This window comes from Lytechinus variegatus, chromosome 19 (genome assembly GCF_018143015.1).
Source record: "Lytechinus variegatus isolate NC3 chromosome 19, Lvar_3.0, whole genome shotgun sequence".
Classification (NCBI taxonomy): domain Eukaryota; kingdom Metazoa; phylum Echinodermata; class Echinoidea; order Temnopleuroida; family Toxopneustidae; genus Lytechinus; species Lytechinus variegatus.
In genome coordinates, this window is record NC_054758.1 from 3,832,501 (window position 1) to 3,854,341 (window position 21,841).

The window sequence follows — 21,841 nt, forward strand, 5'->3', positions numbered from 1 at the left end:
AGGAGTGGTAGTAGTGGTAGTAGTAGTGGTAGTAGTAGTGGTAGTAGTATAGTGGTAGTAGTAGTAGTAGTAGTAGCAGTAGCAGTAGTACTAGTAGTACCAAAAAAAATTTGACAAGCAAAAAAAAAAGGTTTTCAACCAAAAACTTTTAGGGGGACGTAGGAAAATAAATTGACAAGCAAAAAAAAAGGAAATCAACAACAAATTTATGGGGGGACCGCCCCCCCTCCTCAAATTTAGGGGGGACACGTCCCCCCCCCCCCCCCGCTTCCACCGCCTATGACCCCCCCCCCCCCCGGGGGAGAGGCGGTGCTGCGTGTAGCATTCTCCATGTGCAGCACCCCAAGGTATTCTGGTAGATGTGTAAAAATTGAAAATTTTAACCTAAAATTGCCTTCATTTTGTAGTGCAACACCCCCTTTTATTTTACTTTTCAAATTTACCCCAGCACCCCTACGTAAAAAAAAATCGTTCCATCACCAAACAAGTTACTAATGCATCATCATTTTTTATCACTTTAGACTCGAGTGAGGAACCTTGTAGACCTAGAAGCAACGCGTATTTATTCGATGGAGGTCATCCGTGGTTGCCAACCAGACGGAGTCGTGTGCGATGAGGCCATCGCCATAAAAGGCGGTTATGAGAGATACACACAGTGTTGCGATCATAACGAGTGCAACGTGGACGACGTCGTTCCATTTCCTGAAGAATAATAGGTCATCTTTTCGATCATATTTCGACTTCTACTTGACACAACGGCTGCTTTAGACCAGCCTCACTGTGCCAGTCACGCTGAATGTGGGCTATCCACCGTATTTTATTGTATATAATTGTGCTTTTAATACGGAAATAAATACTACTACTACTACAACTCCACAGATATAAATCCTTTATTGCAGAGTAATATGATGCACATTTTATATGAGATATTAATCTCAGGGTGCTGATTCGTGATTTATTCGTGGCATAACGTGAACGCTAACGACCACTGATCGCGTATATTGATTACTTTTAATCATGAATGATATTAATTTGATCACAATTTGAGTAGCGATTGCGTGACTTTAGTTTGATTTTATTTTACCATATATAAACCCAGATCATTCAATTTTATTTCAAACCTGTGCAATATCAATCTACAAACAACCAATTTCAAAATACAAGCATTCTTGTATAAAGATATTCAATTCTAATAACTTTCTAGTAATATCATACTTCCTAGATTGCATTGTTATTCCCAGTGAATACACTTTTATTTCTCATTAATAATTGTTACAAAAAGTACTACTTCCACTTGTGCCTGCGTGTAACTATTTAATTTAGTATTTATTTCTCGAATCAAATGTTTGATTGTATTAGACTTTTGGAATTGTACCAGACTTTTGGAAATTTTGCATAATTGTTTCGGTATCAATGGTGTTGCTCTCAACTGGATCAAGTCATACTTGTCTGATCGGCATCAAAAAGTTGTTATTGATGGTACTGTCTCAGATTCTTTCCCAGTACCTTTTGGCGTGCCCCAGGGCTCACGACTCGGTCCCTTGCTTTTTGCATTATACACAAGTAGCCTTATTAAAAGCACCTAGAATAATTTTCCCGAAGTTTCTTGTCATTGTTATGCCGACGACACACAATTGTATATATCTTTTAGGCCATCTTCTACCTCCGCAGACACAAGTGTTTCAAGGCTAGAACAATGTATCATTTTTATTCGTAGCTGGATGCTCGGTAATAATCTGAAATTAAATGATAGCAAAAGTGAATTTTTGCTCATTGGCACCTCACAGCAGATCTCTAAAATTAATATCAACTGTATAGAAATTGGAGTATCCAATGTCAATCCCTCTGATACCGCAAGGAACTTGATTTGATACAAACCTCAATATGGAAACCCAAGTCACGAATGTATGCAAATCAACATATTACCTCCTGTATAACCTTTGGCGCATTCGCAAATACTTTGATCAAGAAAGTATCAAACTGGTAGCACATGCTCTGATTACAAGTAAGCTTGACTACTGTAATGGTTTGTTGTTTGGAATGCCCGATAGTCTTATTTCTAAGTTACAAAGAGTCCAAAATTCATGTGCAAGACTTATCTACCGTGTCCCAAAGTTCAGTTCCACTACACCTCTTCTGAGAGAACTCCACTGGTTGCCTGTACGCCCAAGAATTTCATTCAAAATTCTGTTAATTGTATATAAATCATTAGTCGGTCAAGCCCCACATTATATACGTTACAGAATTACTAAAACTTAAAACCCAATCACACAGTCGAAGCCTGCGAAGTACCACAGATAAATTGTTTCAGATCCCATTTCACATAACAAGTCACACTAAAGGGGGTATCTCACTGGGCTTGAAACTAGTTCGCGACTACAAATTTTGCTAGTTGCAGAGACGTCTCCGCGACATCTCTGAGACGTCTCATGAAAATTAAAGAGTCTCCGAGGAGTCGCAAGAAGATTGAACATGTTTAATATTTTGGAGACTGTTTCTAGTCTCCGCGACGTCTCCGAGAAGTCTCCATCAGTTGCTGCGACGTCTCGGAGACTAATGATATCCGCGACTGCTGAGACGTCGCCGCGATGGAGGGGGTGATTGACCAAAACAACAATTGTTGAGTAGAAGAAATAACCAGGGGAGCGTTTCATCAATATTTTCATCTGACAAGTTGTCAGATCTGACATCTTTCCTTGATTCTGATTGGCTGAGAGGCACTGTTCCTATGGTAACTGTCGGATAAACTGGTACTTGTCGGATAAAATGTCTGACAAGTCCTTTCATGAAACGCCCCCAGTTGTCTCACGATGTATCAAACGTATTTTCCATTACAAATAACCTCGAGATTGTTCAGATAGGGATAATTTTGCCGGATCAGAAATAGCGCGCTAATTTTAAAACTCGGTATGGTGCAGACGGGCCTATTGATACAAAACTTATATTTCGCTTATGGAAGGGTAGATCGGTACGGTCAATGATTGGGATGCTTTTGTGTTAGATTTTGTATAAAAGATTTTCGAATATATTGTGTTTGTGTATTCTACCTTCCTTGAACGTCCCTGGGTTATGATATAAACAGCATTGTATTTGACATATTTTTAACCCACTTATATTTTTGTTCATTGAAATATTGCCTGTTATTGAATGGTGTATTTCATCACGATATAATGCTATGAATGCCGAGAAACGTTCTATAGAGTTGTTCACAAAAAACAGCCATCAATAAACTACTTATTCATAAAAGAAATGTCATGATCTAAACAACCCACATTGTTCATATCATATATGTATCAGTAATGAAAGACGTATACTTATGCAGAAAATTACGCTATCCGACTTTTTCTTTTCTGTCAAAATGAAATGGTCGAAATTCGTTACGATTATACCGGTACAGTAAGAAAACTCTATATACTCATAATTTTCTGCTGATTATCTAGCGTAATGATAAAGTATTGTGGATCAGTGTTTTTGTAATAGTTTTCATGCTAACAAACAGACAACAACCGGTGTGTTGGCTCAGTTGGTAGAGCGTCCTTCTCACAACCAGGAGGTCGGGGGCTCATACCCCGGCCGCGTCAGACCAAAAGACGTTAAAAGATGGGAGTTGCTGCTACCCTGTTCGGCGTTCAACGATTAAAGGGATATCTAGAGCCTTGTTGATCTGGCGCTACACAGAGGCTGCCGGGCCCACCATCACTGTAGTCTGCTATGCAGACTCTGAATGGCTCGTGAGGTGGGATCTGCTACTGGTTTGTGAAGCAAACCACCCTGAAAGGGCAGCCTCAGTAGACATAGTCTGCTATGCAGACTCGTTGAATCAGCTGAGGTACACACACTGCAGATGTGGGTCTACATTTGTAGACTACGATCACTGGGGCAAAGCAAATTTTCGGAGTATTTCATTTCATGCCTATTTCGAACAATAAAATATGGACTTTCAGGGTTTTTTAAAATGTAATATTTTATTACAAATCGCTCGTCCTATTATTTTGTTGTCAGTATTCATGAGTATATGTAGTAGCAGTGTGTAAAGTCTATGTAACGCATCCCCGGAGGCATCCACCCGATCCACCACCCCGATCCACTCTCAAACACGTTTCATCATAGAAATACTGAAACTTGAAACTACGAATGGGTATGAAATTTGCTTTAAAATCAATAAGCAGTCACTCAACCTGAGCCAGGCAATGCAAAAGATATTAACAAAAAATGTCACGAAAGTTTTGGTGAGATGAAATTTCGCCACCATTTTAGGCCCGGGGGGGGGGGACTTACATTGACGAGTGGATACCATGCACGACCCCCAAAGGATGTCCTTTTCAAGATAGGGCACGTTACGTACGTAACGTGATAAGGGTGTCAAAAACACTAAAATAATGAAAAAGAGGTATCTATTTCGCTAGGAAATTTACGTGTTTAGGGTCAAATTTGCGAGGGTATAAACAAGACTAAAATGTTTTATAAAAGAAGTACTTTTACCGTTTGCCCCAGGAGTAAACACTACGTTTTTAGAGTACGATTTGCGCGAGTGGGGCTGTATTAAACCCAATGGTGCAGGTAAAGGTAAAACCGACGACCGTGTTTGAAATATCGCTGTACTTGTTTAGGGGTACAATTCAGGGAATACTTGCCAATAGTATCGTTTTGTGTCCAATACTTGTTAAGGGTGGGTTTTCACACGCCAATACTTGTTAAGGGGTGCATTTTTAGAATATGGAAAATACGAGTTTAGGGTGCTTTTTGAGATCTCATGGTCGCGCATGGTATCCACTCGTGAATGGAACTGCCCCCCCCCCCATTCGCATGATGGTGGATACATTTTTGAAGGTCCTCTGTCATGTCTTTATGGCTTCAGAAGGAAAAGTCAGTAACCGTAGCTTTCCTCCTTGTGTTTCCACTACGATCATTTGGCTTCGTTTGTGTCCCGGGGAGTGTTTCATCGACATTTTCATCTGACATGTTGTCAAATCTGACATCTTTCTCTGATGTTGATTGACTGAGAGGTATTGTTACTATGGTAGCTGTCGGATAAAATGGGACTTCTCCGATAAAGTGTCCGACAAGTCCTTTCATGACCCCCCCCCCCCCCGGCTACTGGCTTCTTCCGTTCTTCTGTCTTCTGAAAAGACCAGTCTGGATAGGTACATTCCTTCCGACTACTTTATATGAAGTCTTCCTCAGTATCTTAACATCATCTGGTTCTGAGATAATGCTGTGTGTCCTGTCAAGAAGTCTAGAGTGTGAACGCCTTCAAGTTTCTTGTGGAGAGGGTGATGTGAAGTGAAGCAGGGGCGGATCCAGGATTTTCCAAGGGGGGGGGGCAAATTTTTCGGCGGAATTTTTTTTAACAAGCAACCCCCCCAAAAAAAAAAAATTGTCAACCACGAAGAATATTTCTTATCCGAAAAAAAATATGACAAGCAAAACAAAAAAATCTAAAAAGTCTTCAATTTCAAAAGAGGGGGCACACCTCGGTTTCAATGACATTTTTACATTACAAATTTCTTCTCAAGTGGGGGGGTGCCCTGGATCCGCGCCTTAAGTGCAGTGCAGATATTTGCCGGTGTGTGCTTTCTTCCTGAACACCAAGACCTTCACACTTCATTCTTCTCTTATCACTATTCTGGTGTCCAGAAAAGGGATTGAGTTCTCATCCTCCATTTCGTGTGTGAATCTGATGCTTACCGTGGGGCCTGCCTGATTCAGATAGTCCAAACACCCTCACCACTTTTTTTAAAACACGTTCACACCTAATTACCAATAATGTATGTAGCATTTCCATTTATTTGGAAAGCAGGATAAAAGAGCATTGTAGATTAAATGCCTTGCTCATGGGGCATAGCTGCCGCGGCCGGGATCAAACCCCAGACTTCCCACGTATAGCCAGGCGCCTTAGACCACTCGACCACGGCATGCCTCATCACGTACTTCCGCGCTGCCGATACTACCCCATCTACGTCGAGTCAGCGTTAGTTTGAAGAAGCCTGCATATTGCAGCTATTACCAAGATTCATTGATTCTAGATTAGAGTTTAATTATTCATGTCTTATTTCAATATCTTATATTTTATCAACTATTTTTTTGTGTATTGTATGTAAATTGTACGCAGTTAAGCCGTAAGGCCATTAGCGTACCTACGGGGGGGGGGCAGATGGGGCAGACTGCCCCCCTGACGAGTCACAACCCATGCAAGACCTTTTGGGTGGACGAATTTGCACCCCCCCCCCTTGTGGAAAATCCTAGGTACGCCACTGCGTAAGACTGCTAGTTGCAATGTTTTTATACCGAAATAAATAAACAAAAGAATAAATCATTTATTTTATCATATGGCAACATCACTTTGGGAACTGGGAACAAAATACACCAATACTCGATATCATTACTCCAAAAGAAAGCTATTAGACTATGCACAAAATCTCATTATCTAGCACACACAAATCTTATATTTAAAAATCTAAGATATTAATAAACAGCAAATCGGGATATTCATGTATAACCTAACACAGAACATGTTACCCAACTATTTTCATTCCATGTTCACACTAAATCGTGATATTCATTCCTACGACACAAGAAATTCACTCGATTTTCATTTAGCAAATCCAATCACAACCACAGCATCTATATACAGGTTCAGACATTTTGCATTCTTTATCAATGGATGTTAGAAACTCCTCTTTATTGTCTCCATTTAAAGGTCAAGTCCACCTCAGAAAATGTTGATTTCAATCAATAGAGAAAAATCAGACAAGCACAATGCTGAAAATTTCATCGAAATCGGATATAAAATAAGAAAGTTATGACTTTTCAAATTTTCGCTTATTTTTAACAAAATAGTTATATGAACGAGCCAGTTACATCCAAATGATGGAGTTGATGATGTCACTCACTCGATATTTCTTTTGTTTTTTTATTATTTGAATTATATAATATTTCGTTTTTTATGAATTTGACAATTAGGACCTCCTTGCCTGAACCACAAGATATTAAAATAATGGAATTCCACATTTTCAGGGAGGAATGAAACTTCATTTCACATGACAATAACAAGAAAATCAAATTATTTCATATTTCATATAATAAAATACAAAAGAAATAGAGAGTGATGTCATTAGTTCCCTCATTTGCATACCGACCAAGATGTGCATATAACTGTTTTGTGAAATGAAGTGAAACTTAAAAATGTCATAACTTTCTTATTTTACATCCGAATTTGATGACATTTTCAGCGTTATGCTTGTTTGATTTTTCTCTTTTTATTTAAATCAAGTTTTTGTTGGGGTGGACTTGTCCTTTAAAAAACAGTTAAAAAGGCAACTCCTCAAAGCTTATTAATATCCTTACATAACTTTTCTTTACATTCGTGCATGGTGGGTGGGTCGGACAATTAGTTATAAAGTTTCGTATAAACATGTAATATATCTTTATCGTTGATGGAAGTTTTATCCAATTAGTATTCCATATAACTGTATATTATGTATTCTATCATTTACCGATTCATATATTTTCTGGGTGACCCAACCCTACAAGCATACTGCCTTCATGGGCATCCGATTTTCCTAATACACTGTAAAAACTGTGGTGTTAAAGCTGACACCAGTTGGTGTTCATAGAGGACCACACCCTGAGGTGTTAAAATTACACCCTAGAGATTGAACATAACACCAAAGAGTGTAAATGTAACAACCAAAGGTGTTGTAAAAACACCTATAGGTGTAAAACTAATACCACCAATTTAACACCGATGTAAAATAACTGGTGTGGTCCTCTATGTACACCGGTTAACACCACAGTTTTTGCTGTGTATGTATATATATATATAATATAAAATAGTAATGATAATAATAATAATAATATGCAACATTTATATAGCACTCAATACAAATGTATTAAAACAAAGTATTTTGCATTTATTTTAAAATATGATACGTCATTTATAAATAATGTCTCATTTCTATACTTTGTAATGTTTGCATATTCTTGATTTTGCATGTTTTTGAATGGAAAATAAATGAATTCAATTCAAAATTCAAGCCGGGTGTGTGAAAAAATACCAATTTACGATTATAAAAATTATATACAATATGATTTAATAATTTTCAGATTATACTCAATCTAAATGCCATTAATATTTTTTTGTGGGGACACGCTTTACTCATAAGAGTGGTGCTGGGGGTGCTTCCCCGGGGGGGAGGGGGCACTCGACCAAAAAAGTGGTAGGGGTGTGCCGCGGGCGAGACAAAAAACGGGGGCCCCGGAGCGGGCTTATTGTAAAAAGGAGGGTCCTCGGAACGGGCTTCGGAAGTACAATTTTGTGAAAACGGGGGTCCTTGGAACGGATCGCCAGCAAGTGAGTACGTGCGTATGCACCCCTATGGAACGGGCAAGCGTGCATGATGCAGCTAGCGCGGCCTCCGCCGGGTGCGCTCGCACAGAGACGATGGTCGGACAGCGCTCGGCGGCCGCTTTTCACCAAAATCGCAGCAGATCAATGCGACGGAACGGCGTAACGAAAAATATGCGAAGCTTTGGAGCGGATTTCTGTCTTATTTTATTCTCGATAAGAAGAAAATGGTATGCCTTGGAGCGGCTTTCTTTGTCCTTTTTCTCAATAAGACAAAAATGCTATGCCTTGGAACGGAAATTTGAGTGTAAAAATGGGGGTCCCCTCCGCGGCACATACCCACTATGCATTATATACTGAGTGCCCCCCCCCCGGGGGTGCTTCAGCGCCTCCAAGATTTTTCCCAGGGGGGTGTTGCGTGTATTTTTTCCTTAGGTAGCACCTCCTAGAATTCTGGTTGGTGTGTCACATAGGAGAAATGTGTTGAAATTGAAAAACATATCTTGTATTGAAACCCTTAATTGGGGCTTATCAAATTTCTTGGCACCAAAACAACCTTCATTTTGTAGTGAATTTGCTTGTCAATTTTACATAGGCGGATCCAGTGGGCCAAGAAGCCCGGGGCTCCCTTTTGGCGGAACAAAAAAAGGGGGAGCATTTGCAAAAAGGAAAAAGAAGGGAAAAGGAGGAAAAAATAGAGGAAGAAGAAGAGTGAATAAACTAAGGTGATGGGGCGACGTGGAAAATAAAATAAAAAACCTTTCATGCCACTATATAGAGTTTTCGCTCGTGCTTCGCGTTCGAATTGCATGTTTGATGAGATAGGCCTACATGAGATTCTACCTTGATAGGCTTATATGGAGCTTAAAATATCAAGTTTTGAAGTCGATTTTTCATATTTCAGCTCCAACAACGAGCTTTCATTATTTTGTTTGATTTTCTGTGCTCTGTAAAATGTCCGTTTTATTGTCTCGGTATCAACATTTTCAGCTCGCTCTCTGCGCGCTCGCGTTATTTGATTTGTTCCTGTTCTTTGCATGTATTCCATAAAGAAGTCAAAATATCCCTTATCAGGTTTGATTTTTCAAAACCTATCAACCAGCGCTGCGCGCTCGCATTTTGATTGGTGAGTAATGTATACCTCAATAATTTCCTCTATAATAATAACCAATTCGGTAACAAACTACTTAAAATCCTATTTTCACGACATCGCGATTTGCGCTCTCATTAATTTGTTAAAAATACATTAACCCATGCATCCTATTCATAATTTCAAAAGGGCCTAAAATGTCCAGTTTTCAGGAATTCGTCTCAAAAGAATTTCGAGCTGTCATTAGGCTTATAAGATTAATGAATACAAAATAATAATTTCATGAATTCCTAATAACTGATTTTTTTTCAGAATGGAACGTCTAACGCTTAGGAAGAGGAATAGAAGTCATCGTTTTCATATTAGAATGTCCTTAGAATGTCCAGGTCCTAGATCAAAATACAAATAATAAAGATATCAGGTTGCTCTTCGCGCTGATGTCATTTATTAAGAGCCATCCATAATTTCCACTTTGCTTGAATTAGTGCTTAAATTAACCCTTTTCAAATAGGAATATGAAATATTTTCCGCTCCCTCTTCGATATCACATTATTGATTTTCATAATAAAATATATATTTAGAATGCTCAGATATTAGGTATAAATCTTAAACACACGCACGATTGTGTATTGAGATACACAGCTTGTTCTTTATTTAAGACATGCTTGAATTATCCAATTTCAGACTAAAACTTTTTCCTCGCGCTTTGCGCTCACATTGACTTAGGATACCCAATTGCCCATTCTTTTATGATTTACAAAACATGAATAGCGACTCGTTTTTAGGTCTAATTCTCTTTTTTCCGTTCACGCTTCGCGCTCGCATTGTGAAGTTATATGCCTATCCTGCCCATGATTATAGAATATGCTTAAGGCCTGGTCACACCGCCCGAGCGTTGTTGGAGCGGTCGTTGATCGGAGAGAAAAAAAAATCATCACCACACGCTACCGTTCACCATTTTCGATTTCGATTGTTTTTTTGGTTTTTTTTCGATTTTTGTTTTCGATTTTTCCCCCAATTTTGTGAGCGAAATTCGACCTTCTCTCCCTACCACTCCACGACCGCTCCAACAACACTCGGGCGGTGTGTCCAGGCCTTTAGAATTTCCATTTATTAGGTTGGAATGTCAAAAATGTTCAGCTCGCGCTTCGCGCTCGCTTTATTTTATTATTGAATATGTATCGCTTTATGGCTCACTATAATCAGTCCTCAACAAGTCCCTTTTGATCAATTATTTAGGCCTACGCATTTAATTAAGGATCACAAACATTGCCCAGAATGTTCGACTTTCAGGAAAAGATACATGAAATTTCCACACACAAAAAATAGCTCGCGCTCGCACTATTTAAATATTGCTTATGAAGTTATAATAATAATAATAATAGACAGTTCTTGTATAGCGCATAACACATTATAAATAACGTCTCTATGCGCTTCCAAAGGACTTGGATATTATTACCCTGGCTTTAGCCCGCAGCCTTTTACAGCGCGGTGGCATTTCAAGGAATAAATTCCTGCCAGGTACCCATTCACCTCACCTGGGTTGAGTGCAGCACAATGTGGATAAATTTCTTGCTGAAGGAAACTACGCCATGGCTGGGATTTGAACCCACGACCCTCTGTTTCAAAGTCCGGAGACTAATCCACTGGGCCACAACGCTCCACTATGCTGAAGTGACTTCTTTTCTCAGATGACACTCTAATTAGGCCAATTAAAAATTGATGAGATATATATCATGAATTCCCACAAATAGTCCTAGATCGGAATATCAAATATTTTCAGATAGCATTCACTTCGAGCTCGCATCATTGAAAAGGTTTGATTTGTTAAATTTTCCCCTTTTCAGATCGGAATATCAAAATTTCTCAGCTCGCACTCGGATAATTTATCTAAGAAGACTCTTCTCCTTTGCATGATCACGGAGGGAAATGTAGATAAAGTTATTTTTCCGCCCTTCCGAATGGCGATTGTATGAAAACATCGAATTTTTTAAATTTCATCCAACAGAAAAAGGAAGGTAGGAACATGACATCATAAGCCCACCTACATGACCCATATACGGCGTACATCTAACTGTTTTCAAAATGCTAACTTCAATAGGGGAGGACACGCCCGGTCGGTTGTGCCCCCCCCCCCCACCCCTGCATCAGACTCTGCGTTGAACGATAATACATTTTGTTAAGTGCAAGCCTGAGCAATACCTAACTTCAGAAAAATATGCATTGTCCGATTTCAACAATCCTTGTGTGCGAAGAACGCAAATAAGAATTGCATAGACCTGGATGAAAAATGAATGGCACATAACTGAACAGTTCACGGATCATGACATCACAAACAAAAGATCAACTTTGAACGTTACACCGCCGCCTGCCATAAGTTGGTTAACCTAAAAGGTTGGGTAACTTTAAAGGGTGGCGAAATTTCATCTCACCAAAAGTTCTGTGACATTTTTTTTAATATCTTTTACATTGTCTGGCTTAAATTCAGTGACTCTTTATTCATTTTAAAGCAAATTTCATACCCATTCGTAGTTTCATGTTTTGGTATTCTTATGATGAACTGAGACGTGTTTGAGATTGGTTCGGGGCGGAGGATTTTGCGGATGCGTTACATAGACTTTACACGCTGCTACTTGAATATTGACAACAACAAAACAACATAAGGACGAGCAATTTAAAAGATTACATTTTCGTCTGTTTATTAGCATGAAAACTATTAGAAAAAACAATAATTCGTATTATTAGGCTAGGTGAAGCCAGTAGCGGTTACACTTCGTAATTCCGAAGGTTCGTAATTCCGAAACACGCAAACTGCCTAACTTGATGTTCGTTAATCCGAAAACGTAAAAGGGTTCGTTAATCCGAACATTTGTGGCGTTATTCCGAAGGTTCGATAATCCGAAAACGAAATAAGGTTCGATGTTTTGAAGGTTCGTTAATACAAAAACGAAATAAGGTTCGTTATCCGAAAACGAAATAAGGTTAGATAATCATTTAGTTTTCGGACTAACGAACCTTCGGAATTACGAACCTCATTGCTTTTTCGGACTTACGAACCTTCGGAATTACGAACCTCATTTCGTTTTCGGACTAACGAACCTTCGGAATAACGAAGCTTCGGAATTACGAATGTGTGCGGTCAGTAGCGAATGATGAGTATAAAGTGGTTTGTTACTGTACCGGTATGATAGTAACAGATTTTGACCATTTTATTTTGACAGAAGAGAAAACGTTTTATGTCGCGATAGCGCAACTTTAATCTGTACAGGTACATTCATAATGAAAATGTGGGTTGTTAAGATCATGAGAGATATGACATTTTTGCTTATATTATGAATAAGAGTTTTTTTATGGTTGTTTTTTAACAACTCTAAAGAATATTTCTCGGCATTCATAGCATTATCACGTGATGAAACACACCCTTTTCGAACTGGCAATATTTCAATAAACAAAAATACAAGTGGGTTAAAAATATGCCAAATACAATGCTGTTTATATCATAATCCAGGGATGTTCAAGGAAGAAAGATAAGTCCAGCACAATACATTCGAAAATCTATACAAAAATCTAACACAAAAGCATGCTAATCATTGACAAAGCATTCCTCGGGAATTTGATATTCCATGATACGTGCCGATTTACCCCTGCATATACATGATATAATATTATTTTTGTATCTAGGAGCATTATTTTGAATAGTGTCTATTGCAAGTTTTGGTAAAAACAAAATTATACAACCTGTATAAAATTTTATACAACCGCTGTTTACTATATGAACCTAACAACTGTTGTTTGAAAATGATGCAACACTCGGTTGTTTAAAGTTAAACAAAAGGTTGTATAAATTTTTCATACAAATTGTGTTTAAAACTCGGTTTCATACAGCGGATTGTAAAAAGTTTTTTATGCAATTCTGATTAAATTTTGTGCAACTGTATAAGCTATGGTTGTATAAAAACTATTCAAAAATGGTTGTATAAAAGAAGGCGAAGGAGGAGGAGGCAAAGAAGAAAAAGGCAAAGGAGAAGAGGAAGAAGGCGAAGGAGATGTGCATTAGAAGACACATTCAATCATCCCACATTCAAGAAAAAAAAATGTTAGACAAGTGTGACTGACAATCAAATAAAACTTTTCTACTTTTATCAAAGGTATTTAGTTGGGCAACAAAAGGCTGGGAGGTCCTTACGATATTGCATGCCAACATAACGGAAAATAACCATGAAAAAGGGAGTACAAAAATTATATATAATTAGTTACAAAGTTGACTAATTTCTGCAAAGCTGACAATTTCGCGCTATTTTATTCATTGTATTCATTCTCATGTTTGCCTGAATCTGATATATTAACGTTTAATATTACTCGAATTCCTGCTTAAGTGTAGGTGATAACCGTTATGCCCAAAACTTAATAATGGATCAGAACTATACAAGCCAAATTGGAATCTGATCTTCCGGCCTTTCACACGGTAAAAAGTCTTAATTTAAATGATGATTCCAGTAAAAAATAAGGCTTATATGACGAATTTTTAGCACGATCGTCTATACATGTATAGTACATGTGCGTCGTACCTATTCTTGTTGTCCAACCCCGCCGGCGTACAGAGGGGGGGGGGGGGGGCATGGGCAACAAAATACAGGTTTATTTCAAAGGGAATAAGGGGAAGGCGATGCACTCAAAGGGCCTTTTCAGACGTGAATCTTGAATCATTCAACCGCCCTTTCACTTGGTAAAAAATCGTAATTTGAATGGTGGTTCCAATGAAAAATAAAGCTAATGACGAAAGTCTAGCACGTGTGCACTAGAACATGATTAGAATCACGAACGCTAATCACAGTCACCATTACAACAGCAATTATCATTACAATGATGATTCAAGATTCACGTGTGAAAGGCCCATTGTAATGACGATTGCAATTTGTCTTTAGAATCATCGGACCTTTCACACGCAAAATTCGTACCGTAACTGGAATTCATCCCTGGAGTAGAAATTTAATTAGTGATTGTGATTAGAGTTCGTGATTCTAGTTTGGTTTCACACGCGCTAATAATTCGTCAATAGCCCCTTTTCACTGGAATCATTCAAATTACGATTTTTTACCGTCTGCGAGGCGGATAATAATAATAATAATAATATTCCGCATTTATATAGTGCTTAAAATACATCGGAACGACGTCTCTAAGCGATTTATAGAGATATATTATTACCCCAGTCATCGGATCCTTGCACGCCCGCATACAATGTACGCACCTTCTCCACTCCCTGAGGAGCATTCCAACAAGAGTTCAAAGACTCAATTGCTAGGCATACTACATATAGGCTTTCACATCCTACCGGGTACCCATTTAACACCTGGGTCGAAAGTGGCAAAGTGTGGATTAACGCCTTGCCATTGCATTGCAAAGGACGCTTGGCCATGGTGGGATTCGAACACACGACCCTCTGATTACAAGGCGAGAGTCAGAACCGCTACACCACGGCGCTTTGCAATGGCAAAGTCTACTTTGTAGGTTGTCAATTTCCATAGGAATGAATGGTAGGTCGATCAGCAAAATGATTCTCAGGCATTATAGTCTATTTACAAAGTCTGGTGAACATTTACAATTTATCATTTTCTATACAAACCTATAGGAACGAGTTATTTACTAGACGACTTGCATGACTTGCATGGATGAACGATTTATTGGAGCAAATTTGCTTGTATTATCTCTTTTGTCTGGTAAACTTCAGACAAGAGTTGCATCTTGTCAATTGAAATTTCGTCATGCTTGTTTCCTTCGAGAAATGTAAAGGTTAATGATAAATTCAGTCAATTTGAATGTCAAATATGTCAACCAACAAACATGACGAAGGAATGATCGTTGAATTCTGGGACAAAACTTGGGGTTTCCAATTTCCAAGTACAGCAGGTGTTTCCAAGTGCAGCAAATTAATCAAAATGACCAAGAAACTTCGGTCGCGCTTGATCTACGGCGGCCGTACGGCGAGTCGTAAACAGTCGCTTTGTTAATTTTATTTCAAACCACCTATACGCAGCTGGTACAAAAAAAAACGTTAAAACGGCTGTTTTCGACTCGCCGTACGGCCGCCGTAGAGCAAATGTGACCAATGTATTAAGTGTAAACTGCAGCAGTAAGTCTAAACATGGCCATTTTTACCGTGTGAAAGAGTGGATAGTTAAAAAAAAGGTTGATCCAATCGACCAATAATTCGATGCACATTGTCATATAATTATGATCTGAAATTTGATATCGTAAAAACAATAGGATTATAAAACACATTTACCAAATTAAAAGAGAGTACCCTATATACCCATTTATTTTCTTTGTAATATATCAAACTTGTCTCTAAATCTGTGCATAACAATACCTCCATCCTAAGTTTAGTAGGACTGGAATTGATTTTTCTGAATTAGAATGCGGATAATATTTGAGTATTCATTATTGATTTGAACTCTAAGTTAACGCCAGTGCCGATACTCCATTTCCTACACAGCAAAAACTGCGGTGTTAACCGTAGTATGTAGAGGACCACACCAGTTATTTTACACCGGTGTTAAATTAGCGGTGTTAGTTTTACACATACAGGTGTTATTACAACACCTATGGCTGTTACATTTACACTCTTTGGTGTTATGTTTAATCTCTAGGGTGTAATTTCAACACCTCAGGGTGTGGTCCTCGATTAACACAAATTAACACCGCAGTTTTTACAGTGCGTAAACTTGGGTTAAAACTTGTGGTTTAAGTATGGATAGTCAATTGTTACATAAATCACTAACAGTAGAGATATCATATTTCAGCTCATTTGGCTCTCAAATCATTCATAATTGTCTAGGAGGTATAAATAGATGATTGTCTTCACCATCGATAAATCAGGAAAGAGCACAGTAAACATTATTAAGAATGGTCTTTTTCTCTTATCATTTTTCCATTACATTTAATTTTCTTTCACTTCTTTGAAAATCATAGAGTCGTTCTTTACTCCCTATAGAGCCAACCTGTCAAAGGTAGATAGGTCCCAACAGTCAGAAGATAAAATCGATTAAAGCAAAACGGAAACTAAAGAACATGAAATTACTTGGTGCCTATATTACAAGTACTAACTCCTGTAACCATGGTAATAATATGACAATACATGTGCACAATTTTGACTTCCTCTACAATATCTATGGTTATAAGAACGGTCTATAATGTGGGGAGTCATGTGATCAAGCAGAAGTCGAAAAATGATTTTGACATCCACCTTGATATTAAGATGGCCTATTCTTCTGGAATGCAACGACGTCGTCCACGTTGCACTCGTTTTGATCGCAACACTGTGTGTATCTCTCAAAACCGCCTTCTATGGCGATGGCCTCATCGCACACGACTTCGTCTGGTTGGCAACCACGGATGACCTCCATCGTATTAATGCGCTTTGCTTCTAGGTCTACACGGTTCCTCACTCGAATCTGAAGTGAATAGAAAATGATGATGCATAATTTATTATGACTATGGGGGCAACCAGGGCGCTGGGAACGATTTTTTTTAAGTGGGGGTGCTGGTGCAAATTTGAAAGACCCCCCCCAAAAAAAAGGTGGGGTTCACTACAAAATGAAGGTCATTTTTGGTTACAATTTTCCATTTTCACACATCAACCAGAATACCTGGGGGTGCTGCATAATAAGGAGAATAATACACGCAGCACCCCCACGGATTTTTTTTTGTGGAAGGGGCACCCCAGCACTCCCGCTTCCTACTACTACTACTATACTACTACTACTACTACTACTACTACTACTACTACTACTACTACTACTACTACTACTACTACTACTACTACTACTATTACTATACTACTACTACTACTACTACTACTACTACTACTACTACTACTACTACTACTACTAGTACTACTATACTACTACTACTACTACTACTACTACTACTACTACTACTACTACTACTATTACTATACTACTACTACTACTACTACTACTACTACTACTACTACTACTACTACTACTACTACTACTACTACTACTACTATACTACTACTACTACTACTACTACTACTACTACTACTACTACTACTACTACTAATATACTACTACTACTACTACCACTACTATACGACGACCACGACTACTACTACCACTACTAGTACTACTAATACGACGACGACTACTACTACTACTTCTACTACTACTACTACTACAAAAATATAAAAGCATCGCCACTATTACTAATACTGCTACTACTATTTCTGCTACTGCTACAATAAATACTCATAAATATTGACAACGACAATAAAAAACAATGACAAACCTAGCGAATTCTATTGTAATAAAATGATAATTGTTCTTGCATTAATTTTTTGTTTAAATGAAAACTCTCGCAATAAGCAGTAATCTACAAGCTTTATCCATATTCTAGACAGTATTGAATCGTGATTTTGAATGGTTTTCATTATCCACTTACGTAACACTTTGTAACACCTTCGGCACATGTTTCAACTTGGTCTGGCATTTCAGATACGCAGTATTTGTTGCCACGGTTGCTCCCAACAATATTCTGACACTTAGTACATTTGAGAAGCCCATCTGATGGCTCTGTTGATACAATAGATTGATTGATTAAATTAATGATAATGATATAATTGATTGATCGATAACACTTGTCCACCTCAGAAAAATGTTGATATGAATGATAGAGAAAAATCAGACTTAAAGGTCAAGTCCACCTCAGAAAAATGTTGATATGAATTGATATAGAAAAATCAGACAAGCATAAAAAAAAGTTACATGTACAATTTAGTCACATGATAATGAGAAAATCGATTTTTACAGTTTTGACGATAACAGTAGACCGGCCAAACGTCAAAAAGGGCTCTAGATAAGGATTCGACGGCAAAATGTGTTAATGCTTGGTATCCCAGCTTAAAGTCTTGCTTAAATACCCAGGAATAGTGTACGGCCGGATGCCAAGCGCACTTTTGCGTGAAAGTGTCATTTTAGCGTGAAATGTGAAAGGATGTCAAAAATCACGCATTTTTATATATTGACGGAATAGGTTAAAAAACATTATTACCTTTGATATGCGATCCTTTTTATTTGAATTTTCAAATTATAAGTCTGATAAATATTCATTTCAAATTTGAAAATTACACACACATATATGGCGCAGTGAAACATAAAACCGCGATTTCCTCAAAATAAAAGTTTGTGAAAATTATCAATAGTTTTAAGTTTGTTTACACAACTAAAATTCTTCGATTTAAATGCGTTTACCCATTGAATGTATAGTAAATGTCCTAATGTTACGTATATTACAAGAATTTTCAATTGAGATGGAAGATATCTCACATTAATGTTATCAGAAAGGGGTTAATGTATATTTTACCAGGTGCGCATCTTTAATTAAAATTTGAACATACCGTACATTATGTACATAATTACATGTATAAAGTACATACTAAAAAAATTTATTCCTTGGAAGTTTGGATAGCAAAATTTGTCATTTCTTGCTATCTCAGCTTAAAGTCTTGCGGAAATGCTGAGGGATAACGTACGGGTAGATGCTAAATGCACTTTTGTGTGAAAGTATCATTTTTCGCGTAAAGTATGAAAGAATGTCGAAAATCACGTATTTTGATATTTTGTTAAAAAATTTTTGATTACATTTTTTATTGTCTCACCTGCGAAGCAAAGTGAGACTATAGGCGCCGCTTTTCCGACGGCGACGGACGGCGGCGGCGACGGCGGCGGCGGCGGCGGCGGCGGCGTCAACATCAAATCTTAACCTGAGGTTAAGTTTTTGAAATGACGCCATAACTTAGAAAGTATATGGACCTAGTTAATAAAACTTGACCATAAGGTTAATCAAGTATTACTGAACATCCTATTAGAGTTTCATGTCACATGACCAAGGTCAAAGGTCATTTAGGGTCAATGAACTTAGACCATGTTGGAGGAATCAACATCGAAATCTTAACCTGAGGTTAAGTTTTTGAAATGTCATCATAACTTAGAAAATATATGGACCTAGTTCATGAAACTTGGACATAAGCTTAATCAAGTATCACTAAACATCCTGCATGAGTTTCACGTCACATGACCAAGGTCAAAGGTCATTTAGGGTCAATGAACTTTGGCCGAATTGGGGATATCTGTTGAATTCCCATCATAACTTTGAAAGTTTATGGATCTGATTCATGAAACTTGGACATAATAGTAATCATGCATCACTGAAAATTTTGTGCAAGTTTCAGGTCTCATGATTAAGGTCAAAGGTCATTTAGGGTCAATGAACTTTGGCCGAATCGGGGGTTTCTGTTGAATTACCATCATAACTTTGAAAGTTTATTTGTCTAGTTCATTAAACTTGGACATTAGAGTAATCAAGTATCACTGAACATCCTGTGCGCGTTTCAGGTCACATGACCAAGGTCAAAGGTCAATGAACTTTGGCCGAATAGGGTGTATCTGTTGAATTACCATCATAACTTTGAAAGTTTATGGATCTGATTCATGAAACTTGTACATAAGAGTAATCAAGTATCACTGAACATCCTGTTCGAGTTTCAGGTCACATGATCAAGGTCAAAGGTCATGTAAGGTCAATGAACTTTGGCCATGTTGGGTTTTTTTTGTTGAATAACCATCATATCTCTGTAAGTTTATTGGTCTAGTTCATAAAAAGTGGACATAAGAGTAACCATGTATCACTGAACATCTTGTGCGAGTTAGAGTAGTGTTCAAAGTCAGCACTGCTGCTATATTGAACCGCGTGATGCAGGTGAGACGGCCAGAGGCATTCCACTTGTTTTGATATGCGATCATTCTTATTTGGGGGTTAATTAAAATTTAAAGTCTAAGAAATGTACATTTCAAATTGGAATATTACACACAAGCCAGTTGTATGAAAAATGCTAATTTATGATTACATAAATTGTATACAATTGGATATAGTAATTTCACATTATACTCAGTTAAAGTGCCATTAACATGTTTGTGGGACACACTGTAGTGTACAATGCTTGGTATGTTCATGGAGCTACTCCATGTTATGATCATCCTCTTTAAAACCTGTTTGTGTAGTTTTAATATTACTGTTTTTGAAACAGCACACAAACAAATAATTCTTGTTGTTGCCGTATGCTCATGATTGACAACACTCAAAATCTGAAGAACAGGAAGTGGTTGTAAACAAAGTCCTAGATCATTGTGAAAACCGATTCAATTAAATCCACGTTTTTAAAAGTTCATAACAAAACATTATATCATCATTGGTGTCTGAGCTTACAATCAGAGCAAAGAGTCCTGCAATTGTTCAGTTTTCCCTAGATTGAGAATTGCAATTAAGTAATTGCAGTATACACGGTAGAGCAAGGTTATTTTCAGCCCGGCGTATGATCGGTGTCAAGTGTTTATAGCATTGGTTATAGTTAAACAGCATTAACATGTTTGTGGGACACACTGTAGTGTACAATGCTTGGTATAATCATGGAACTACTCCATGTTATGATCATCCTCTTTAAAACCGGCGGTGTAGTTTTAACATTACTGTTTTTGAAAACAGCAAACAAACAAATAATTCTTGTTGTGGCCGTATGCTCATGATTGACAACACTCAAAATCTGAAGAACAGAAAGTGGTTGTAAACAAAGTCCTAGATCATTGTGAAAACCAATTCAATAAAATCCACGTTTTAAAAGTTCATAACGAAACATTATATCATCATTGGTGTCTGAGCTTACAATCAGAGCAAAGAGTCCTGCAATTGTTCAGTTTTCCCTAGATTGAGAATTGCAATTAAGTAATTGCAGTATACACGGTATAGAGCAAGGTTATTTTCAGCCCGGCGTATGATCGGTGTCAAGTGTTTATAGCATTGGTTATAGTTAAGCAGCATTTTAAAAGAGAAAGATATATATATATATACTGTAGCCTCTGCTTGTCATATTTAAATGAGCACCCCCGTCAAGAAATTGATCCCAGGGCCGGGGGGGGGGGGGCAGGGGCAGTTGCGGCCAGAAATTTTGTAACTCGTTTTAAACGACAAGTCCACCTCAACAAAGAGTTGATTTGAAAAAGATGAGAAAAATCCAACTAGCAAAATACTGAAAATTTCATCAAAATCGGATGTAAAATAAGAAAGTTATGACATTTTAAAGTTTCGCTTAATTTCACAAAACAGTTACATGCACATCCTGGTCGGTATGCATATTGGCCGACTGATGACGTCACCCACTGACTACTAGTATTTCTTTTGTATTTTATCATATGAAATATTATAATTTTCTCCTCCTTTTCAAGTGGCCAAAGTTTTATTTTTCCCTGAACATGTGGAATTACCATTATTTCAGCAGTTTATGGTTAAGTTAAAGGAGAATGAAGCCTTTGGAACAAGATAGCTTTTGTGAA

The 21,841-nt window shown here is 37.8% G+C and overlaps 1 protein-coding gene across 1 annotated transcript in view; it reads left to right on the forward strand.

Moving 5' to 3' along the window:
• Window positions 1-751, forward strand: part of LOC121406062 — a 6,910-nt gene extending 6,159 nt beyond the window's left edge. Inside the window, exon 4 of the mRNA XM_041597070.1 lies at window positions 522-751. Within this exon, the coding sequence (XP_041453004.1) occupies window positions 522-713 (192 nt within the window). The 3' untranslated portion in view covers window positions 714-751. The remainder of the gene's footprint in view (window positions 1-521) is intronic.
• The last annotated feature ends 21,090 nt before the right edge of the window (window positions 752-21,841 follow it).